General features: G+C 37.6%; 1 protein-coding gene across 1 annotated transcript; it reads left to right on the top strand.

Annotated features, from left to right (window-relative positions):
* The first annotated feature begins 3,263 nt into the window (after nucleotides 1–3,263).
* LOC138871729 (uncharacterized) lies at nucleotides 3,264–23,158 on the top strand. Its single transcript, XM_070149627.1, has 11 exons — nucleotides 3,264–3,551; nucleotides 16,802–16,877; nucleotides 17,275–17,501; nucleotides 17,664–18,263; nucleotides 18,585–18,800; nucleotides 18,987–19,061; nucleotides 19,401–19,895; nucleotides 20,088–20,444; nucleotides 20,529–20,676; nucleotides 21,190–21,565; nucleotides 23,101–23,158. The coding sequence occupies exons 1-11, from the start codon at nucleotides 3,264–3,266 to the stop codon at nucleotides 23,156–23,158; spliced, it is 2,916 nt and encodes a 971-aa protein (XP_070005728.1).
* The last annotated feature ends 2,423 nt before the right edge of the window (nucleotides 23,159–25,581 follow it).

Genomic DNA, 25,581 nt, shown 5'->3' with positions numbered 1-25,581 from the left:
CTCAAGTCCCAGACACTACAAAGGGTGAGATAAATCCTGGATATGCAAGGTGGTTTGAAAAACGGTCTCGCGTGGATGATGTACCAGAGCCTGAGCTAAGAAGGCCAACAAAAAGACCCCATGTTCAAAACTTCAATGATAAAATCCAAGAGCGGTTGATCTGGGGAGAAAAGGAAAAAGGGTACAAAGCAACTATCCATGCCCTAAAAGAAAATCTGAGAAGCCTCAGTTTGGAGAAAGATTTGCAAGCACAAGAAGCCGAAGGCGAGAAGAAGAGTCTAGCTTGTGAGAATGAAAATCTTCATGCTCGATTCCAAAGAATGAAACGAGTTTCTGAGACACCAAAGAGGAGCTGGAAGGATCAAAAAACCATTGCCAATCTTTTTGAAAGAATGCAAGATTATGATTCTATTCTTGCAGAAAACGAAAGGGCATTGAGCAAAGCAAAAGAAAGGATCCAACAATTAAACGAAGAAGCCAGATCTAACAAGGAACGCCAAGATAGGCAATCCGAAAAAGACAAGGCACAATTCAAGAAGGAAAAAGACTATTGGATGCGATCAGAAGACCAGCTTCGTGCACAACTAGAAGAGGCAAGAAGATGCAACAGAGAACATCAACAAGCAGACCTCGACAGGGAAAGATCGCAAGCAAGATTAGAGCAGGCCAGACTCCGAGCTCTGTTAGAATCAGCTCTAGATCGTGAAAACCGTGTCAGAGATATAGCCACCACTCGTCAGCAGCAATTGCAAGACCAAGACCAACGTCTCCAAGGTTTCAGGGCACAAATCCACGACCTGGCAGTCTTCACATCTCAAAGTTATGTAAACTGCCAAGGAATGGATTATGAAAGGTTTACAGAGCATGCGCCCACTTTTGCTCGTCATCTAGCAATGGAGTTGGAAAGGATGTATCGTACGCTGGGAGGCCATCCAGGTCAAGCCCCACATTGAGCAGATAATCCAATATTTGACAACAAAAGTGGAAAGTGGGGCATGTTGTGAGATGTTAAGAATTGTATCTTTTATTTTGATTTAAGTGTGTGTGTTTCAAACCATTTTCTTAAAAGTTTTCAAATGTAATTCCATCTTTGTATAATGAACAAAAGTGATTGCCTTTAGTCCGAACTACGCAAGGTCTGATTCATGCGGGGGCATGATACGTAGGCAATCTCTATAGGATTCGACCACCACAATAAAAGATATATATAATAAATAAAAGTGAATAACAATAAAAATTTCAAGAAAGCTGGGACGACACAAGCAGCCGAGCAAATGCATAATAGAAAGGGATTATTTGTCTAGGAGCATTGCATCTCAACGTGTGATTATATATGTGTTAAACTCTCAAAACTAACAAGTTTGTTCATTTTCAGAATTCAAGCAGTTAGTTTCTCTAAAGAGTATACTGGCATATTATCACTATCACACAAGATCAAAAGGACCAATACCCGAAAGTATGTCTATCCCAGATGTTGACACAGGTATGGAGCTAGAGGAGATGGATGTCGGGAAAATGAAAGAAGAGATGTTTAAACTCAAGCAGCAAATGGCTGAGATGTACCAAGCCTGGTCTACAGGACAGTTACCCCCATCTTACCCAAATAACCCTGCTCCATCAATGACCCAAACTCAGGATAATATTACCACTGAATTATCCCCAAACTTCCCCATTTACCAGCATTACCGAGGCACCACCTCTCAGACACCACAGTCTCCACCTCCGAAACCAGTTCCATACTTTCCTCCACCTATGACTCCTATTTTCGTAGCACCTCCCCCTGCTACATTTCACAAATCTCCTAGTGAGCCTACATTCCAGGCCCAGGACAACCAATATTACCCCCGGAGCCTACCCTCAAAGCCTCCGAAATTAATTCAACTGCTCCTCGTTTTGATCTCCCAACCGAAATTGACAAGCCAGCCAAAAATGCTGAGCAAGAAGAGATGTTCAGGAAGGTCAAGAGTTTGGAACAATCGTTCAGAGACATGCGAGGATTAGGTGGGCAAGTCAGTGTAGCATACAAAGATTTGTGCTTATTCCCCAATGTACAATTACCAGTTGGCTTCAAGATGCCCAAATTTGACCTATACAATGGGCACGGCGACCCAGTAGCCCACTTAAGGGGTTTCTGTAGCAAGATGCGAGGAGCTGGGGGAAAGGATGAATTATTGATGGCTTACTTCAGTCAAAGTTTAAGCGGATCAGCTTTGGAGTGGTATACACGCCAGGACCATGGGAGATGGTACACCTGGGATGACCTGGCACAGGCATTCGCATACCATTTCCAATACAATCTGGAAATCATCCCAGATCGATTATCTTTGACAAAATTTGAGAAGAAACACAATGAAAGTTTCAGAGAGTATGGTTTTCGGTGGAGAGAACAGGCAGCAAGAGTGGATCCTCCTATGAAGGAGAGCGAAATGGTAGACTACTTCCTCCAAGCCTTGGAGCCAACTTACTATGCCCATCTGGTTTCAGCGGTTGGAAAATCATTCAACGAAGTGGTGAAGATGGGAGGTATGGTGGAAGAAGGTCTCAAAACAAATAAAATTATGAGCTATTCAGCAATTAAGGCAACTACTCAAGCTATTCAAGGCGGGGTAGGAGGAATCGGAAGAAAGAAGAGGGAGGAAGCAGCGGTAGTTGATTCAGGAATTTGGTCGGGACCCAGAGGTTCACCGCTTTACTATAATCAACAACGACCTCGCCAATCAGCTTACCACCATGATTCATCCCAACACTACTATCACCCTTCGGAGCCTCATTTCTCCATTAACCATGCTCAAGCATACAATCAGCCACATGTTCACACCAATTGGCGTGCTCCTGCCACACCAAGTACTTACCCACGAGCCTATCCCGGACCAGGTTTCAGGCCGAGGCCAGCGTTCAGGGGGGAAAGAGAACAGAAAAAGAAAAATTACACTCCATTGGGAGAGTCTTACACTAGTCTGTTCCATAGGCTGAGACAGCTAGACATGCTGAGACCAATACAATCCAAGCTACCCAATCCTCCTCCAAAGAATCTGGATTACACCATTAGATGTGAATATTGCTCCGGTGCACCAGGCCATGATACGGAGAAATGCTGGCATTTAAAAAATGCAATACAAGAGCTGATTGATACTAATAAAATCGAGGTTCAAACCCCCGAAGCTCCCAATATCAATAGAAATCCAATGCCAGCCCATCAAGAGGCCAATATGATAGAAATCATACAAGCTGATGGGGAGACAAAGAAGCCGTCACAAACTGTCATGATGATCAAGTCTCATGAAGCCAAGCCAGATAAGCAGTTAACAGAGGAGAAGCCGGTACCTAAACAGAGCAGAAATGGCGATGAATCATCTGTGGTAGACAAGGAGGGATCATCGAGCAAAGTTGCCCCAAAACAAGAAAGGCCGAAAGTGATAGTACCAGGGGTTGCTAACAAACCCATTGTATTCGTGGAAGGAGCCCGTACAGATCGGGTCATCATCACACCTGTGACCCAGCTGCCAGTCATCAACAACAAAGCCATCCCATGGAACTATGAACGGGTGACTGTAATGTACAAGGGAAAAGAAGTCAAGGAAGAAGTGTGTGAGGTGCAAGGCTTGACTCGTTCGGGAAGATGTTTTACGCCCGAAGAGTTAAGAAAAACTAAAAATAATCCAACACCAATAAAGAGAGCTGTGACGGAAGAAGAGGCGGAAGAGTTTTTAAGAAAAATGAAACTCCATGATTATTCTGTTGTGGATCAATTGAAGAAGACACCCGCGCAAATTTTATTGTTGTCATTACTGATCCATTCAGAGGAGCACCGTCTTGCTTTAATGAAAATCCTGAATGAGGCTCATGTTCCTGAAAAGATCTCTGTAAATCATTTGGGAAGAATAGCTAATAGAATCTTTGAGACAAACAGAATTACATTTGCTGATGATGAATTACCTGTGGAAGGTACCGAGCATAACAGAGCTCTTTACCTCACCGTGAAATGTGAAAACTCCGTAGTAACCCGGGTATTGGTTGACAATGGGTCAAGTGCAAACATATGCCCTCTCTCCACTTTAAGCAAATTAAAAATTAAAGAGGAGAGGATCCAGAAGAATAGTATCTGCGTACGAGGGTTTGACGGTGGAAGCAGAGATTCATTTGGCGACATAGTGTTGGAACTAACAATAGGGCCAGTTGAATTCACAATGGAATTTCAAGTGGTGGACATAACTGTCTCTTACAACTTGTTGTTGGGCCGACCATGGATCCATGCTGCTAAAGCAGTCCCATCAACACTACATCAGGTTGTCAAGTTTGAATGAGATCATCAAGAAATAGTTGTGCATGGGGAAGAAAGTTTAAATGCTCGCAGCAGTACCATTGTACCAGTCGAGGGAACAGAAAATGACCAGGGACCATGGGTATACCAAGTGTCCAACACAATGTCGGTGGAGAAAATTCCAGAGGGAAATACCTTCCGAATCCAAAGATATCCTCTGCATCAGTCATGGTAGCTTATGAAATGTTAAAGAATGGTTTTATACCCGGCAAAGGTCTGGGTTTATCTTTGCAAGGAATTATACAACCAGTATCTCTCCCCGAGAACTGGGGAACATTCGGTTTGGGGTTCATACCCACCGTAAATGATGTGATAAAAGCCAGGAAGTTGAAACACCAAGCATGGGTTCTTCCAAAACCAGTCCCACGTCTGTCAAAATCTTTTGTCAAGATCGACGTTAAAAACTGCCCGATAACAATAATTCCTAAATCCCGGGTCAATCCTGAGGAGGAATTAATTGAAAGATTCGCGAAATTGTTTAATGATGTGAATATGTTGGAAAGCGGAGAAGGGTGTAGCAACGTAGAAGTTCAATTCGTTGGGCCAGAAACAAAGCTTAATAATTGGAAAGCCACTCCTCTCCCCATTCGAAATGAGTCTTGGTAGTTTATTTTGATTTTCTTTCAAGTTTGTTTGGGTTACTTCAGGGTTGTAATCCCAAAGCTTATCTTACAGTTTGTTTTAAGTGTGCAAACCTTGTTATCTTTCATCATCCAATAAAAAGTAGTTTCCTTTTTATTATCATTCCTGATAGTTTTCTTTTCTTTTTCCTGTACAGTTCTTTTTACGCCGGCTCTAGTGATATGGCATGCATGAGGAATCCTCAGCCCAGTCTTAAAAATAAATCTGGTTCCGAAATATTAATTCAAGAAATATATTGTGATTATGAATCAGAATATGATGAAGATGAGGTTTTTGAAAAGATTAGTAAAGAGTTAATTCACTTTGAGGAAAAAATCAAACCTAACTTGAGTGATACCGAGGACATCAATATAGGGGACACGAGTAATATCTGAGAAACTAAAATAAGTGTCCATCTGGAACCAAAGATCCGGGAGGAGTTAATTAAAGCACTCATAGAATTCAAAGATGTTTTTGCATGGTCATATGACGACATGCCGGGCCTAAGCACTGATTTAGTGGTTCACAAATTGCCCATCGATCCAACGGTGCCTCATGTCAAGCAAAGGCTGAGAAAATTCAAGGCTGATATAAGTGTGAGAATTAAGGAAGAAATCACCAAACAATTGGAAGCAAAGGTCATTCGAGTCACTCGATATCCTGTTTGGTTAGCTAATATCGTTCCTGTGCCAAAGAAAGACGGCAAAATTAGAGTATGCGTCGACTACCGCAATCTCAACAAAGCCAGTCCGAAGGATAATTTCCCATTACCCAATATCCATATTTTGATCGATAATTGTGCCAAGCATGATATAGGATCTTTCGTGGATTGTTATGCTGGGTATCATCAAATTCTAATGGATGAAGAAGATGCAGAAAAGACGGCATTCATCACACCATGGGGAACTTATTGCTACCGGGTAATGCCATTCGGTTTGAAGAACGCCGGAGCAACCTACATGAGAGCGATGACCACAGTGTTTCATGATATGATACACAAGGAGATTGAGGTATACGTGGACGATGTGATCATAAAATCAAAGCATCAGGCCGACCACGTTGGGGATTTGAGGAAGTTCTTCTTAAGACTTCGCAGGTACAACCTCAAGCTTAACCCTGCCAAATGCGCATTTGGAGTTCCATCTGGAAAGTTGCTGGGATTCATAGTCAGTCGGCGAGGCATCGAGCTAGACCCATCAAAAATCAAAGCCATCCAAGAATTGCCACCTCCAAAGAACAAAACTGAAGTAATGAGTTTGTTGGGAAGGTTAAATTACATCAGCAGGTTTATTGCTCAGCTCACAACAACCTGTGAACCAATTTTCAAATTGTTGAAAAAGGATGCTGCGGTCAAATGGACCGATGAGTGTCAAGAAGCATTCGATAAGATAAAAGGGTACTTGTCAAACCCACCCGTGTTGGTCCCGCCAGAGCCAGGAAGACCTTTGATTCTTTACTTGACAGTCTTGGAAAATTCATTTGGTTGTGTATTGGGGCAACATGACCTCACTAGCAGAAAAGAACAGGCCATCTATTACCTTAGCAAGAAATTCACAGCCTATGAGGTTAAGTATACTCATCTGGAAAAGACATGTTGCGCCCTGACTTGGGTAGCTCAAAAGTTGAAACACTATTTGTCGTCCTATACTACTTACCTCATTTCTCGTCTGGATCCATTGAAATATATTTTTCAAAAGCCTATGCCAACGGGAAGACTTGCAAAGTGGCAGATATTGCTCACAGAATTTGACATCATCTATGTGACTCGGACTGCAATGAAGGCTCAAGCACTGGCCGATCATTTAGCCGAAAACCCGGTCGATGAGGAATACGAGCCGTTGAAAACCTATTTTCCTGATGAAGAAACAATGCATATCGACGAGGTGGAGCGAATTGAAAAACCTGGTTGGAAACTTTTCTTTGATGGAGCCGCTAACATGAAAGGAGTCGGGATAGGAGCCGTAATCATTTCTGAAACATGGCATCACTATCCTGTTACGGCTCAATTGCGATTTTATTGCACCAATAATATGGCTTAATATGAAGCTTGCATTTTGGGGTTAAGGCTAGCCGCATATATGGGTATCTAAGAAATCTTAGTCATGGGAGATTCGGATCTTTTGGTACATCAAATTCAAGGAGAATGGGAAACCCGAGACTTGAAGCTCATACCATACCGACAATGTCTACATGATCTTTGTCAGCGGTTTCAATCAGTGGAATTCCGGCATATTCCGAGGATCCGTAATGAGGTTGCCGATGCATTGGCTACTTTGGCATCAATGTTGCACCATCCAGACAAAGCTTATGTGGATCCACTACATATTCGAGTCCATGATCAGCACGCTTATTGCAATATGGTTGAAGAAGAATTTGATGGTGAACCATGGTTCCACGACATCAAGGAGTATATCAGGATGGGGATATATCCCGCACAAGCCACAGGAGATCAAAAGAGGACCATTAGGCGATTGGCAAATGGATTCTTCTTAAGCGGAGGAGTTTTGTATAAAAGAACACCAGATCTTGGATTATTAAGATGCATAGATGCCAGACAAGCTACAACTGTCATGTCTGAAGTACATTCGGGAGTTTGCGGACCCCACATGAGTGGATATGTATCGGCAAAGAAAATCCTCCGAGCTGGTTACTATTGGCTTACCATGGAGTGAGATTGTATCAGTTTTGTGTTCAAGTGTCACCAATGCCAAATACACGGAGATTTGATTCATTCTCCACCATCCGAATTGCACACAATGTCGGCACCATGGCCCTTCGTTGCTTGGGGCATGGATGTGATTGGACCGATTGAGCCAGCAACATCCAATGGGCACAGGTTCATTCTGGTAGCTATTGATTATTTTACCAAATGGGTTGAGGCCAAGACTTCAAATCAGTGACCAAAAAAGTTGTGGTCGATTTTGTCCACTCAAATATCATATGTCAATTCGGAATCCCAAAGGTGATCATCACAGATAACGGTGCTAATCTTAACAGCAACTTAATGAAGAAAGTATGTCAACAGTTTAAGATTACACATCGCAACTCTACCCCATATCGGCCCAAGGCGAATGGAGCAGTGGAGGCAGCCAACAAAAACATAAAGAAGATACTTCGGAAAATGGTAGAAGGTTCAAAACAATGGCATGAAAAATTACCATTTGCATTATTGGGATACCGCACTACTGTTCGCACTTCAGTAGGAGCAACTCCTTATTTGTTGGTATATGGCACTGAAGCAGTAATTCCTGCAGAAGTTGAGATTCCTTCCCTTCGGATCATCGCCGAAGCAAAGATTGATGATGATGAATGGGTCAAAACCCGTCTAGAACAGTTAAACTTGATTGATGAAAAACGATTGACCGCAGTATGCCATGGTCAATTATATCAAAGAAGAATAGAAAGAGCATACAACAAAAAGGTGCGTCCCCGGAAGTTTGAAGTAGGTCAGCATGTGCTGAAACGTATTCTTCCACATCAGGTTGAAGCAAAAGGCAAATTTGCCCCGAATTGGCAAGGACCATTCATTGTGACCAGAGTATTATCGAATGGTGCACTATGTTTAACAGATATTGAAGGCAAATGCATAGATATGGCGATCAATTCTGACGCGGTAAAGAGATATTATGCATAACTTTTTGAATGTTTGTATTTAGCACTATTTCGAAGATTGAAATGACAAAGGCAATTTATTCTGCTATCCAAACACTATACCATTTGCTTCCCCTTTGAGCCATACTTGTTTCTTTCCTACCCTGTATGAAATAAAAAAATAAAAAAAAATAAATAAAAAAAACAAAAAAAAAACATCACTATTATTTAGTGAACTACGTTTGACCTGATTCCTCAAAGAAGGATACGTAGGCGCCTCACGGCTCGGTCATAGGGTGCACAACATGCACAATGTGCACGGAAAAGAAATATTAAGAGACCCCAATCAAGAAACTGGGGCAGGAATTGTATTGGAAATAAGAAAAGATTCCAAGAGTTGTAATTTTAAACCCATACCAAAGCTATTTAGCTTTTAATACCTTTTCCATTTCTAACCCCATACCAAAAAGACCTTTCGATCAATCTTAGAAAAATGCTGAGACAAGCAAATGAAGATGGTTCATAACACTCTGGTACAAACAAGAAAAGAAAGTAAAAATGAGAGAGTCTTATAGGTGAAAACCCACACGGGCACCATAAGGCGACGGAAGTTGAGAGAAAAGTAAAATGAGAGAGTCTTATTGGTGAAAACCTTCGTAGGCACCATAAGGCGAAAAGGAAGTGAGAAATGAACAAATGAGGAAGGTTTATCGGTGAAAACTCTTTGAGACATTACAAGTCCAACAGGTCTGTGAAATGAAAAATGAAGTTGGATTACGGAAATTTTGGGGGAAAATAAAAATGAGACAATTGAAAGGAGATTGATTAAAAGACTGGGTTGATTAATCCAAAATGCATACCCTGATCATTGGCGCCAGTAACTCCAATCAGATAAGTTTTTATTCTTTCTCCAACAGTCATCCAAACTTGGATTTTCTTTTCATTCTATAATTGTCGAAATCAGCGTGTTTCGTCACTAATAATCTTACTTTTCTAAAAGCTTTGAGATAAGTTTTATTCCAAACAAATAAGAAGGAATGTCAAGGTATACTACCAAGATTCAAGGTTACATGATGCAAAATACGGCCATGAAAGGCGGGAGATAAAAAGATATTGGTGTAAGAAAAGTGAAATCAAAAGTGGATCAGCAAAGTCAGAAGGGACATATGATTACAGTTAAAAGGATTTGAAGGAAAACATACAGAGGGAAATCCTATAGTCAAGGATCAATTACAAGGACAAAACGGTCTTTTTCAACCATTCCAAGGCAATAAAAAAGAGACGAAGAGAAGCCTCACCATCGGCAAGAATACCCCAGTTAACCACCCTGCTTTAAACTAATGAAGTTTTCTTTGATTTAAAACAGGGGCAAAGACAATATTTGTGTCAGGAAATACCTGGTAAAGAAGAAGAAGTCAGGCGTCCACCTGAAGAATGAGGATGAGAATTAAAGAAATCAGGCGTCCACCTGGAGAATGAGGATGAGAAAAGAAGAAGTCAGGCGTCCACCTGGAGAATGAGGATGAGAATTAAAGAAGTCAGGCGTCCACTGGGAGAATGAGGATGAGAATTAAAGAAGTCAGGCGTCCACCTGGAGAATGAGGATGAGAATTAAAGAAGTCAGGCGTCCACCTGGAGAATGAGGATGAGGAAAGAAGAAGTCAGGCGTCCACCTGGAGAATGAGGATGAGAATTAAAGAAGTCAGGCGTCCACCTGGAGAATGAGGATGAGAATTAAAGAAGTCAGGCGTCCACCTGGAGAATGAGGATGAGAATTAAAGAAGTCAGGCGTCCACCTGGAGAATGAGGATGAGAAAGAAGAAGTCAGGCGTCCACCTGGAGAATGAGGATGAGAATTAAAGAAGTCAGGCGTCCACTTGGAGAATGAGGATGAGAAAAGAAGAAGTCAGGCGTCCACCTGGAGAATGAGGATGAGAATTAAAGAAGTCAGGCGTCCACCTGGAGAATGAGGATGAAGAAGTTAAGAAGAAGTCAGGCGTCCACCTGGAGAATGAGGATGAGAATTAAAGAAGTCAGGCGTCCACCTGGAGAATGAGGATGAAGAAGTTAAGAAGAAGTCAGGCGTCCACCTGGAGAATGAGGATGAGAAAAGAAGAAATCAGGCGTCCACCGGGAGAATAAGGATGGAGAATTGAAGAAGTCAGGCATCCACCTGGAGAACGAGGATAAGAATAAAAGAAGTCAGGCGTCCACCGGGAGAATGAGGATGAAGAAGTTAAAAAGAAGTCAGGCGTCCACCTGGAGAATGAGGATGAAGAAAGAAAAGAAGCAGTCAAGGCACCCACCTGGAGAACGAGGGAATGCAATTGAAGTTTTGAAATCAAAATCCCGCTTATATGATAAAGTAGCACATTTAGAATCAATAAAGCAGAGGAGTCCAACAAAATCCCCAGCAAGAAACAACAAGAGTGTCAAAAGAAATACGGGACACAATGAAAGGGAATACGGAATAAGCCAAATGCCCAAGAGTCACCAAGAAATCAAGACAACAAGAAACGCAAGGGCATAATCTAGATAAGATTTTATAATTCATGTACCATAGTCTAGTTTAGCTTTTTGTATTACCTTGGAAGTAAGGTGTAATAAGGAGGTCAGCAAGCAGTAAAAACAGCACAAAGCAGCAGTAACATCACGGTCCCACGGTAGTCCCAGCTACCCAAAACTTCCCGAACTACATTGACCTGATTCCTTTATAGCCAAGGATATGTAGGAAACCTTTGAAGCAGAGGTTCAGTCAAATCTTTCAAAAAATGCTTCCCACGGAGTATTTGAACGGGCAAAAATCGCTCGTATCCGCTCACTTTATCTTTGCACGAAAACTCTTCGAGTTTCCGCACAAAGAGGGGCAGCTGTGAGCACGTGATTTTTGCCTTACGAAAACTACTCCAAAATAAATCAAAAAATAAAATAAATTTCTTTTACTGTGTAATTCTTGAATTTGCGTGGTGTTAAATATTTGTGTTATGTCCGTAAATGTTTACTTTGTCATAATAAAATGAAAATTAAAATAAAATACATGTTGCATGCATATAGGATTTAATTATGCATTTGAAATATAATTTAAATAAAATCACAAAAATATGCATTCGTTCTATTTTTAAATATGTTACTGTGTGATTAATGTTTTGTCTATATGTTAAATAATTGTTATAAAGTAATTAATATATTTTTGTGAAGTTAAAATTGTTTTATAATTAAAATTAGAAATTTAAATTAGAAAAATGAAATAATTGAAAAAGAAATAAAAAATAGGACCTGGATTAAAATCCAGGCCCAAAATCAAGTTAACCCCCCCTCAGCCCAATCAAAACAACCCAGGTCCGGTCCAACTCAGGAGCAAATCCAAACGACGACGTTTGGTCCCGCTTCATCAAGGACCGTTGGATTAAATCAATTCAACGACTGAGATACCTTGCCCTTACCCGGAACCCTCTACCCGACCCAATGACCCGATCCAGGCTGACCCTGAACTTAGACCAAACGACAACGTTTGGTTAAGTGGATTGATCTCAACCGTGCATCTTAATTGATCCAACGGATGAGATCAATCCACCCCACCCCTATTTAAGGATCAAACCCCTACCCCGGCCCCTAACTTAACACCCCCCTCCTCTCACTGTTCATCATCGTTCCCAAACCAAACCCCTAACCCTAGCCGCCCCTATTCCCCTTCGCTTGAAACCCGGCGGCGTTGGTCACCACCTTAACACCCCAGAACCCCCTGAACACCCTCTATCCGAATATGTTAGCCTCTTGGCTCGAATCTTGCTGAAGGTTCTCGAATCTTCATTTGAAGATTCGAGCCAAACTCAGATCTAAACCTAACAGCCCCAAATCGACACCATAGCTTCCCTAACCACCCTAGGTATGGTTCTGTTGCTTGTTTGGATCGAATCACTTCCGAGCTTCTCGAATCTTCTTTTGAAGATTCGGACCAAACAAGAACAAACTCAGATCTATTCTAAATTGACACCAAATGACCCCTAGGTTACCCTCACCCTTGTGTCGTATTTGGTCCCCCTCGAATCTGACCAGAAATGGTTAAGTCCCAAATCGAATCTTCAAAAAAACCTAGAAATACCAGACTTTTGGATTCTGTCCAAATTAAATAAAGATTGAGGTTTAATCGACCTTAGTCGAAGTATTTTCAGTGGAAAATACTTCGACTAAGGTCTGTTTGATTTCAAACAAAGTCCGAATCCCAAGTTGAGTTCGAGTCCGTATGAAGTTTGAAGATTCAGAGGTATTTTTTCTATTTCTTTTGTGTATTCTACGTGTATTTTATGTTTGTTTCATTAGTCTGTGTAATTTTCCCATCTTTTATTGTTATACTGTCTCATACTCGTCTATATGATCAAAATATGAAACTGTTTCTGTTGGTTGTGATTATTTACAATGTGAGTAATCGACTCGATTAAGTTCGTCGATTAGTTATATTACGAATTCTCATTTATGATAATACTGATTGAAACAATCTGTTTCTGTTTTTATGGACTGTTTGTTGACAGATGTTGTAGATAATCATTTTTAATTAATACTCGTCAGTTAAATCATCCTGGTTTATATGAATCTGTCAAAATAAGTGCTGTATATATGTTATTGTCTGAACATTAAGTTTCAGGGCATTGTCAATATATTGACAATGCTCCTGTGTTTGTTTGATTTTAGTTCAAAGTTGAAGTTTAGTATAATTTGTTATGTTGAAATTCAGTATAATGTTGTTGAGATGTTAGGTAAATTCAATTTCACAATTGTTGGGTAGATACAACTGTGTTAGGAACTTAAGAGAATTGGTATTAGCTGTTTTAAATCAGGTTGATAATTAGGTTTGAACAGATTTTTAAATCTGTTTCATAATAGATTCTGATCTTGTATTAATGGGCAGTAATAACAGTAGGATTTCAGGGCATTTCTGGGAATGAATCAGTAAAAAATAGTGTTAGTGCTAGTGTGCTGGAAGTGGAGTGTTAGTGGCTGTTAATCTAATAGGATAATAGGAAACCAAAGGAAGTGGAGGGGCTGAAAATAAAGTAAAGGTATCCTTAGTGCTGTTTGAATAAGAAAAAGCAGTTCAGTGGCAGATTTTAAGGGAAAATCTGCCTTAGATAACAAAAAGGGGGTCCAGGCAGCACTTAAAAAGAAAGGGATAGACCTGTATAAATACAGGAAGCAAACAGATTTTTAAGAGAGATTTAAAAAAAAGAGATTTTACAGAGAGAAAAAGAGAGTGTGAAATTGAGGAGGAAAAATCAGAGTTTAAGGTCAGATTGTAAAGAGAAAGGAATAAGTTTTAAGGATTAGATTTTAAAACTGAAGAGGAGGGCTTTCAGACAGAAAGGAAAGAAGAGAAGAAAACAGAAACAGAAAAAAAATCAGAAATAGGAATCCGAAACAGGAAGAAACTGAAAATCTGAAAAAATGTTATCCTTCTAGAATCTGTCCGTTGTTTTTTTTGTGTGGATATTATTCAGTCTGAATCTGAAATCTTTCCCTCAAGTGTCTGTCACTATTCATCTGGGTTAACGGGTCTTGTTCAGACTTGCTGTGTTGTTGGTATATTCTGCTGGTTTTGTTACTGCTGCAACTGCTGAAAATTTACTTCTTCTACCTTCATTTTCAGGTACATATCTCTTAAATTCTATGTTGGAAAGAGATTCAACATGACAAATAAATAAAGTTTGAATTGTAATACTATCTTCTATTCATTTAAGTTCTTTAGTTAAAAATTTCAGCTTTGGTTTCATGTTGGTTAACCAGTAGTGAGTTCGACTCGATGGCTACAAGTTAATTGTCTTATTTTGAAATTCATATAAAACTTTGTAATAATGTTATCCATGTCAAAATTTCATTAGTTTAGTTATCTTTGAGTTGTGTAAATAGGAAGCATGGCAGAAAGTTGGCTTTTATTTACACTTTATGGTATTGTTAGCTAGGTATAGTATAATATGGAAATATCAAGGAAAAATACGCTATTGGTTTATTTTGTTAGTAAGTTAGTTGTTGTTGAAAGCTAGATGATGTTGGTTGCAATTTGCTATCTTTTGGCACAACCTTGGTTGTGTTATAATCAATAGTTGAAAGACGCGTTAGTATAATCCGCTATGTTCACAATGTCAAATATGATGAGTAATATTGTATGCAATATCTTTTTATTAAGTCAACAGGAAGATTTGTTTTCTTTCCTAATAATAAAGGGCCTAGGAACTTATACAATGTGAAAGATAATGCTTAGTAATAATTCATATAGATTGAGAATCAAATTGGTTTGATTATATATATCTATCCCAACTCAATCACAAGCATAATTAATTAAAATAATTTCGCCTATTAGATTAAAAACGAGTATATGAGAATAAGTTGAGATGTACATGCACAGATTGCAACACTTTAAATCAATGGTAAGTAAAAAATAGAATTTGCACTAAATAAAAATAATGAAAATTCTTGGAAAATATTTCTTCCCTTTATGAATCATTTGTTTTTAAGTTTCATATGCAATTCATTCTTTGGTAGATATATAATGTTGTATTTGCCGAAAATAGTGTTAATCATATTTTTTCTTTTCTTTGAATTTGAATAGTCTGGATAAATATAATTTATACGCGGGAATTATAATCGACGGGCAACATTTAATAAATTGTGAATTCTTTTCAAGAGTTCAAGGGTATCTTAAATGGATATTTCTCATGATATAATAAACAATTTGGGGAAAGTCCATAATATTATTAACAAAGATTTTGCGCAATCGGGGATGCGTTCGCGCACCCTGATTATATATATATTTTTTTTTAAAAAAAAAAGCAAAAAATCGGATTATGCGTACGCGCAATTTCGAGTGAATATTTAATAAAAACGAATTTCTTTGAAAAACATTAAATTTATTTCATAAAACCCGAGATGTGCAGTTCATTATTTAAATAAAAAGGGTAATGATGTTCCTGATTTTGTTTTAAATTTCGAACATATATTTTTATAAAAACTATAACATGGACAATTTTATTGTGTACACGTACGCGTGGCATGATCCCCGATAATTATAAAAAGTATATAATACGAATATACGTACGCGTAATTCGTCCATATAATTGTAAACAATAAGTAAAAAAGCGGTAGTAAAATCATGCAATAAAAACGTATTTAGTAAAATCAAGATAATTAAGCCAATAATAAAAACAGTTAAGCGACCGTGCTAGAACCACGGAATTCGGAAATGCCTAACACCTTCTTCCGGATTAACAGAATTCCTTACTCAGGATTTCTGGTTCGCAGAATAATAAACAGAGTCATATTCTCCTCGATTCAGGGATTAAAATTGGTAACTTGGGACGCCTTAAAATTCCCAGGTGGCGACTCTGAAATAATTAAATAAATCCCGTTTCGACTGTCCTTCAATTGGAGAAAACTCCCCCACGCGCCCCGCGGGCGCTGTAAAATGGAGGTGCGACATTGGGCCGTGACAATGGTAGAGCTTTCTGATGTAACGGAGCCGCATCTTCTTCTGTTTAATCTAGGAAAATATCTTCCATTGAGATCGAGTTTGTAAAATGGTAGATCATTTATTTGTTAAATATCGTTCATTCTGACAAAATTACCTAGGGCTAATTTCTCTCTACCTTTTGCTATTATTTGAGCAAAGTAGTGTTTTAAGATGAAATTTTAATATATCGTTAAGAGATATAAAGTTTCTAATTGTTTTCTTTTATCTGTCTATGCTTTTTATTCCTTTGTTTTACTTGGCAGTTGTTTTGCAAGAACTGCAGATAGTACTAAAATGTTGACAAAGAAGTTTAATCGAGGGATGGATTGGAGTTTCATAAGATCATGAGCTTAGACAGTGTTTCCTTTTTCGTACTCTCAAATCGTCATGGCTTAATCTGTTTTGCTCTCGGTAATTTTTTTTCTTTCTAATTAATCGTTTGTTACTAAATATTTTGTTTGTGGCACTTTAGTGTGCTTCCAGATATGTTTCCTGCTATATTAATAAAAAACAATCTTGTTTTTACATTTATAAGGCCTCATCTTTTCTCTAATTTTGAGTTAATTTTCCTTAACTACGGCACTGGATCCACTTGATATGAATCATTAACTTAAGCATTGGAAGCTTTCTGTACTCATTTTTCATAGCTGATGTCTCAACATTCATATATATATATATATATATATATATATATTATGACCAAGAATTTTAAAAATACTCTGCTTTATCTTTTTGTTCTCTTTTACCTTATGTTTTTGTATATCTTGCAGCCTGGTACTGTTAAAGTCTTTGCTTTGATGTGTTTCCTTTTTCCTTTATCTCTTGTTTTTATTGTTTTCTTCCTGGGTAAAATAAAGACTACTAAAAATTTGTTGACACAAATGATTTAGTTTTATTATAGTGAATTTTGTTAATATAGTCTATAGAAAATTAAGTTAGTTAAGTGAGGGCATTTTAGTCAATACACAGATACACACATGAGAGGCATGTAATAGTCGGTTAATTTTGTTAAATACTGTTTTAAGTCTTGTAACAGAGCTTAACCAAAATGAAATGAAGTTCTTCTTCTTCCTTCATCTTTTTCTTCTCTGAATTCTCTAGATTCTAGGGTTCAAACTTTACATGCAATTCAAATTCTATTATGGTATCAGAGTAGGTTATTGTAATCGAGTTGAAATTCTGCAGGATTTGAACATCGAACACTGATTAGAAGCTTCGATTTCATCATCCATGGCGGAAACAGGAAGTTTTCCAATTGATCACAATCATCCTCTATTGTTAGCAGCAACAGATACGCCTGGAGTTGCTTTGCACGATATCAAGCTCACCGGACCTGAAAATTATGGTTTATGGAGTAGATCGATGCGGATGGCAGTTTTGGTGAAAAACAAGCTAGGTTTCATAGAAGGAACTTGCTTGAAAAGCTCTTACAAAGGAGAATTGGCGAATCGATGGGAAAGGTGCAACACGGTTTTTCTTTCATGGATAGGACGTACAATATATGCAAAATTACAGCCCATCATTATTTATGCTTCGAATCCAAAAATAGTGTGGAAGGAGTTCAAGGAGAGGTTTGATAAGTCTAATCTCACTCGTTTTTATCTTTTATGGATATAAATTGGATTATTAAAGCAAGGTACTAATTCTGTAACATCATATTATACGAAAATGAAAGATCTCTGGGATGAAATTGACCTATTAGTTCCAGCGCCTGGTTGTGATTGTGAAGAAACTAGGCCTTTCATTGAAAAATTTAAGAATTTGCATTTATTACAGTTCCTAGTTGGGGTTAATGAAAGCTATAGTCAGGTGAGAAGTCAGATATTGCTTAAAATGCCAGTATTGACTGTAAATCAAGCTTATGCTTTGGTCATTCAAGAAGAAAGCCAACGTGAACTAAGTGTGCTTGAGGTAAATATGGGACCTTTAGCTATGATGGCAGAACAAAATCAAAGATATAAGGGTAAGAAGATTGGGATTGTTTGTGAATACTGTGGATATAAAGGACACCTCAAGGAAAATTACTACAAAATAATAGGATATCCTCCTGACTTCAAGAGCAAAAAGAAACAACAAGGACAAGGAAACAGAACTTATGCTAACATGATGACAGAAGAAACTACAAGCTCATCTCAAGGCCAACAGATGGGACAACTGTTCAATGAAGATCAATACAAACAGATATTGGAGCTTCTGAACAAAACACCTGCAGGTGATTGTCATACACTAATGGCAGGTATAACCACATTGTTATCTGATGCATCTTTATGTGAATAGGTAGTAGATACAGGAGCATCTCACCATATCACTTGTCATAAAGAAATTTTATCTAATATAGAGAACATTGAGCAACACAGGAATCATAAAGTGTAGGTTTCAACAGGTAGCAAATGTTCAGTAACACACAAAGAAAATACTTCTATTCTACAGGGATATGAACTAAAGGATGTGTTATATGTTCCAGATTTTAAGTTCAATCTATTGTCAGTCTCCAAACTGACCAAGGAGCTGCTATGTTGTGCTCTATTATTCCCTGACTTTTGTGTATTGCAGGGTCTTCACAATGAGAAGGTGATGGGGATTGGTGGAGAGAACTATGGACTTTATATTCTCAAATGGAGAGACAAGCCTGTAGTAGCATTGGATACCAAGGACACTGATGAGTGCAGTCTTTGCCATATGAGATTAGGACATCCATCAATAATAGCAATGAAGCACATTTCTGTCTTGAAAAATAAAGTAGTGGATAGTTTACAACATAACTGTGAAGTATGTCCTTTAGCTAAGCAAAGTAGATTGAAATTTCCTCTCAGTAGCAGCAAGACTGAGTGTATTTTTCAGCTTATTCATCTTGATGTTTGGGGTCCTCACAAGCTGCCTACATATGATAGAAAATATTATTTTCTTACAATTATGGATGACTTTAATAGATATACCTGGGTGTGTTTGTTACAGTCTAGTTATGAAGTTGTAACAGTGTTGAAAGACTTTCTTATAATGGTAAAGACTCAATTTGACATGAATGTGAAAGTATTGAGATTTGATAATGGAAGAGAGTTTTTTTTATTCCAGTTGTAATGCACTGTTAACATCCTTAGACATTGTGCATCAAAGCAGTTGCCCATACACACCCCCACAGAATGAGGTGGTGAAAAGGAAGCACAAACATATACTTGAAGTGGCTAGAGCATTATTATTTCAGAGTTCAGTTCCTAGTAGATTCTGGGGAGACTGCATCAAGACAACTGTTTACCTAATCAACAAGTGGCCTACATCCATACTACAATGAAAATCTCCTTATGAAGTTTTGTATAATAAAGCACCTGTTATTGATCGCTTAAAGGTGTTTGGTTGTTTATGTTTCTCTAGCAACTTACCAAAAGGAGACAAGTTTGCAAAGAGAGAAGGAAAATCAGTCATCATAGGTTACTCAGAAGTTCAAAAGGGTACAGATTGTTTGATTTAGAAACTAAGACTATCTTTGTAAGTAGGGACGTTAGTTTTAGAGAACATATCTTTCCTTTTAAGGAAAATGTAACCATTCCACAAGATTCCTTTCCTACACAAGCTTCTATACCATCACATCCTGATCCCTCATTTCTTACATCCACAGACCCTCACATTCCACCTACAGACAATGTTCTAGTCATAGAGAACACCAATATACATACTACAGAAGTCCTACAACTTGATCACACAGCCCAAAACACAGAAGTAGCAGAGGTTGAGCATGATGAACAAAATACCTACATTGACTTAGTTCCAAATACTGAGCCAGAGCTCGATGTTAGTTCTGACAATAGAATACCTGTGTCTAGAAATGATCAAGAGCCTATGAAGACTACTAGGACATCCAAACCTCCAGTTTGGTTGAAAGACTACCAAACTACTAAGAAGTTTTCTAGCTAATGCTTATATTCATTGACCGACACCCTTACTTATGCTAATCTCATAGCAGGTTATCAAGCATACTTGCAGGCTTTTTCAACTGAAGTTGAACCTACTAATTTTCAGCAGGCTTCCACTGATAGCATATGGGTTACAACCATGCAATAGGAGATCCAAGCTCTTGAAGATAATCGTACTTGGGAGATAGTGGGCTTACCAGCATGGAAGCAAGCTATTGGTTCCAAAGGGGTATACAAGATTAAGTACAAGGCTAATGGAGAGATAGAAAGATACAAGTCAAGGTTGGTTGCTAAAGGTTATAATAAAAAAGAAGGACTGGACTACCATGAAACATTCTCACCTGTAGCAAATATGGTCTCAATCAGGACCATTATCAGCATAGCAGCTGCTAAGGGTTGGCCTTTATCTCAACTGGATGTTAGTAATGCTTTTCTACAGGGGGATCTCTATGAAGAAGTTTATATGCAGTTGCCTCAGGGATTTCATAAACAGGGGGAGTTGAAAGTGTGCATGCTTATGAAATCTCTCTATGGTCTTAAAAAAGCATCTAGGTAGTGGAACATAAAGCTCATAGATGCACTTGTTCAGAGTGGTTACAAACAAAGTCTTTTTGATCATTCCTTATTCACAAAGCAACAAGGAGGAGAGATAGTCATTATACTGGTGTATATAGATGATTTGATAATTACTGGGAGTTCCTCCAACTTAGTTAATGATGACACGACAATTCTACACAGTAAGTTCAAAGTTAAGGACTTAGGCAAGCTAAGATATTTTCTGGGAATTGAGGTAGCAAGGTCAAAGAAAGGAATCTTGCTCAATCAAAGAAAGTATGCTCTGGAATTAATTTCAGAGGTAGGCTTAAGTTGTGCAAAATCAGTTGCAACTCCTTTAGAGTTGAATAAAAAATTGACAATTGTGGAAGATGACACATGTGTTGGGAAGACATGAGATTTAGAGCTAAAAGATAATTCAGCTTATCAAAGACTGATAGGAAGGTTGTTATACCTAACTATCACCAGACCTTATAAAAATTTTGCAATGCAAACTCTCAGCCAGTTCATACAAAGGCCCAAACAGTCGCATATGGAGGCATCATTAAGAATAGTGAGATATGTCAAAGGAATACCAGGCATGTGGTTGTTGATGGAAGCAGGACCTATTGATCATCTCATTACCTACTGTGATTCAGACTGAGCATCATGCCTTAATACAAAAAAAATTGTGACAGAATATGTTGTTAAATTAGGTAACTCTTTGATATCATGGAAATCAAAGAAGCAACCTACAGTAAGAAGGAGTTCACCAGAAGCTGAATACAGAAGTATGACTGCTGCAACTGCAAAGATCACATGGTTAACAAGATTGCTGGAAGACTTAGGAATTAAAGTGTCTAGACCTGTTACATTGTTCTGTGACAACAAAACTGCAATACAAATAGCCGGGAATCCAATATTCCACGAGCGGACAAAGCATATTGAGATTGATTGCCATTTTGTCAGAGAGAAGATCAAGACAGGCCTTATTACTCCATGTCATGTTTTTTCCTCCTTACAATTAGCAGATCTTCTAACAAAAGGACTCACTGCTGCACAACATTCCTGCTTAATGTCCAAGCTTGACGTGTTAGACATCTTCCACCATCCAGCTTGAGGGGGAGTATTGAGAATTAAGTTAGTTAAGTGAGGGCATTTTAGTCAATACACATATACACACATGAGAGGCATGTAATAGTCAGTTAATTTTGTTAAATACTGTTTTGAGTCGTGTAACAGAGCTTAACCAAAATGAAATGAAGTTCTTATTCTTCTTTGAATTCTCTAGATTCTAGGGTTCAAACTTTACATGCAATTCAAATTCTATCATAGTCAATATGTTTATTTTAGAATTTTTCTTCTTAACACGTTATCTAATTTAACTTTAAGGTACAACAAAGAAATATTGATAAGTTTGATAGGATGATCGATGACAATAATTTGAAAACTTTGGTATATAAAAAATAAATGCATGATGCTCGTGAAGCAAATTACTTGCATCACTTATCCCTAATAAAAATATGACAAGTTCATTATGTTTGGAAGGAACAAGTTGCTTTTACTGTTAATGAGTATAAAATGTTCTATCTATGTAAATGATTAAGTAATATACCTAACTCAATCTTGTGGTATATCAAATAGAGTTTGTGGACAACCTGTTCAATCACTTTTAATTTGTGTCAACAATTAAATAGTCAAAGAAATAAATAAAGAAAGAAAGGATTAAATAGTCAAAGAAATAAAGAAAGAAAGGAAGGAAGTAAGAAAAGAAGATCCATGAATAATCACTACGTTAAATGAAGCTGCATTAGACAGCTGTACAGGAGCTGAGGAAACAAGACTTTGCGAAAGATGAATTTAATGTCTTTTTATTAAGATTCAAGGCAGTTGGTACTTTAGTCCATGCTATAACATTTTATAGTTGCAAATGCGATAAAAATGCGTTTGGAAAAGATATTCAATGAGCCTTGGTATATTTGAGTGATTTGTATGATTTTTCTTACAAATGCAGTTACATATGAGCTAAAGGTGCATGTGTTCAAGATTTTTAACCGAGTCTAATATCAGCTCTAAAATGGAATTTTTAAATTCTCTACCGATTGATTAATTCTAATTGTGCTGGAAGTTAATAAAGATAAACTTAACTGTATGTTGTTAAGAACTACTTTAGAAACTTATTAAAGTTTATCATAGTTCTTTGTTGCTGTGAAAAGTAGTAGGAGTATGTTCTGATTTTGGGTTATTGAGTCATCTTAATCTTTATGTTACTGTTATTATTGATTTATGTTGTTTCCTTCCCATGTATTACCTTTGAACGCACTAATGCATTAAAATCATACTAAAGCGTTTAATAATTCTCATTTTGGTCCATTTAAAGCTTTTACATATATGAAAATCAAAAAATTATCTAAATTTTCTTATGCAAGCAACATATTTTTAAATTATTGGATTTGATGATGTTGCTATTTGCAAGAGTTATAGGACCAGAAGAAACCTTGTAGATTGTGCTATTGTGGTTGAAGAGCTATTGCTTGTGATCTTAACTATTCGAGAATTGAATTTTAATTTAGTGTCTCGATTATAATGTTATTCGGTTTATTAAATTTGTTTTTTGATATATGCAGGTGGAAGGCTTTAGATTTTGAGCTCTCAGGAGTAGTTCAGTGTCATTCTTCAATATAGAGAAACCCGAAATTGATGTTTTACGGAGGGTTGGAGCACACATATAATCAGCCAGGGTTGAAAAGTGATTGTCAATAAGCATGAGAAGGCTCGAAAACTTGCTCTGCAGCATTAGCTAGAAGTAGTGCAAGTAGCATTAATGTTTTTATATCTATTCAGCAATCTTGTTGCCTGCTGAAGTGACTATTTGTTGCAGTTATATGACATCCAATTCTCTTAATAAAGAAAGTCTTTTTGAATTATTTCAGTAGGTTATTTTATTCTTCAATAGTGCGAACTATCATGAAACTGATTCTTTCTTCTATTGTAGCACGTACTTCGAAGTTAAAGCTCTCAATCTTTCTTCTATTGGTGAGTGTTCCATTGCGAGATTTCGCACCTATGTAATGAATAAAAATATTGATAAAATATTTGCATGAGTTAGAAATATGTCAGACATCTTTTTATATTAGCAACTTCTTTTCGAAGGTTGGATATTGGAGATGAAAAATAATACATCTTGAGGTGCAATAGATGTGCATGCCATTGTATTTTTAGCAAAACAACTATAAGTTTGTCTGGAAGGGGGGGGGGGGGGGGACAATCTGCAGAATCAATTAATATATCTTATTTGGGTAGCCTAGATTGTAGACTCTCGATTTAGCTCGGGGAGTTAAGACAGCAAGCGCCAAAGATATTACTCATCCTTACAGCTGAATTGTCATTGGGTTATATTAGTTATGTTTCCTTTTGCTTCATGTTTGTTTTTGATTTGTTCTTCTCTGAGATCAAATGGTTTTCGTCATCCCTCTTGATTTTTCAACTGTTTGTTCCCCAATAACATTACGTATAATTACAAGTACATTGCATTAACTTTCTAGGTTTTATTTTAGTATTATTTTTCCGATTTAATTTTTTGTTTTTTTGTTGATAGTCATGTTAGTTGAATCATTTCCCTTTTTTTATTTATAATAAAATTGTTTCCTAGGGTTTACTTTGATTAGTGCATTAGTTTTCTAGGTTTTACTTTTACGATTGTGTTTTTAGATTTTTTGAACGTGTGTTTGTGTTTTTGATAAAATTCTTCAGTGATTTTTGGAGACGTCGAAATATTTAAAAATTTTGAGAGTTAAATAGATGATGCTATTAAAGTGTAAAGTTTATAATACTTCAAGGATACCTAATTTTAGGAGCTGAAGTGTTGTTTTGTGTTTTTGTTATATTTTTTATGAACTTCAATATTATTTGTAGTTGAGTTTGTGTTCTGTTTTTGCTGAAATTTTTGTTTTGTAACTAGTGAACTTTTGCATTCTAGGAGTTGAGGTTTTGTTTTGTATTTGTTGAACTTCAGCATTTAGGAGCTGAAGTTTTTGTTTTATATTTGCTGAACTTCAGCCTTCTTATCGTTGATGTTTTAACTGATTTTTATACAAATAACGATTGTGTTTGTAAAAATTTTGAGAGTTAAATAGATGATTGTCACGACCCTAAAACCAACCCGGTCGTGATGGTGCTTATCATGGAACTAGGCCAGCCGACACAATCTCAAAATATTAAATATTTCATAATAAGTGTGTTTTTAAGACATTAACTAGTAAAACTCCATAACATAAGTTTAAATAACAAGTGCAGAAAGAAAATATAAGCCCGACATCAGGGTGCACAAGTCACGAGCATCTACTAAGGTGTGAATATAATGAAGACTATCACAGTATAGAAATATACTAAAAACAGTCTAAGGAAGATAAGAGGGATAAGAGCAAGGCTACGAACGTCATGCAGCTACCTTGCCGACTCCGAAAGACCCGCTGGAAGAAAGATCAGCGCTCGCTATCACGATCCGCAACTCCTGAATCCGCACACAAGGTGTAGGGAGTAATGTGAGTACGCCAACTCAGTAAGTAATAAAAGAAAATAAAGACTGAGCAGCAAGAAACACATGAATACATGTCATAACATCACAGTAAATACAATATGTTTTCAAAACAGTAAATAATTCAAATCATCTTGTTAAAATCCAATTTCAGTAAAAATTCTTTGAAAAATGTCTTTCTAATAGATTCAACAGAGATTCAATAAATCTTAGAGTAAAAATGATGAAAATTATAAATAGCTCCTCGGCCAAGACATGCATCATAAATCGCCCATCGGGCATAACATCAATTAGAACCAGCTCCTCAGGCTACCTTATAGTCACTCGTAATTAGCCCCCCGGGCACAAAATGAATCAAGATCAGCCCCTCGGGCAGCATTATCTCACTCACTTTGTGTACCCGCGCTCACTGGGGTGTTCAGACTCCGGAGGGACTCCTACAGTCCAAGTTCTATAACAAGCCATCTCGTGGCATAATAAATCAGGCCCTCAACCTCTCATATATCACAAATCAGTACGACATGCTGCGGCGCAACTCGATCCCATGATATCCTCACAATATAGTCTCTCG

This window comes from Nicotiana sylvestris, chromosome 6, assembly GCF_000393655.2.
Source record: "Nicotiana sylvestris chromosome 6, ASM39365v2, whole genome shotgun sequence".
Classification (NCBI taxonomy): Eukaryota; Viridiplantae; Streptophyta; class Magnoliopsida; order Solanales; family Solanaceae; genus Nicotiana; species Nicotiana sylvestris.
The sequence above is the reverse complement of the archived record's forward strand: the minus strand, read 5'-3'. Positions and strand labels throughout refer to the sequence as shown.

Coding starts and splice junctions, on each gene's coding strand:
- LOC138871729 (XM_070149627.1), top strand. CDS start 3,264: ATGATGATCAAGTCTCATGAAGCCAAGCCAGATAAGCAGTTAACAGAG. Junction 16,878..17,274: donor TTTTATTGTTTTCTTCCTGG/GTAAAATAAAGA, acceptor TGGCGGAAACAG/GAAGTTTTCCAATTGATCAC. Junction 20,677..21,189: donor TGACACGACAATTCTACACA/GTAAGTTCAAAG, acceptor TTGTTAAATTAG/GTAACTCTTTGATATCATGG.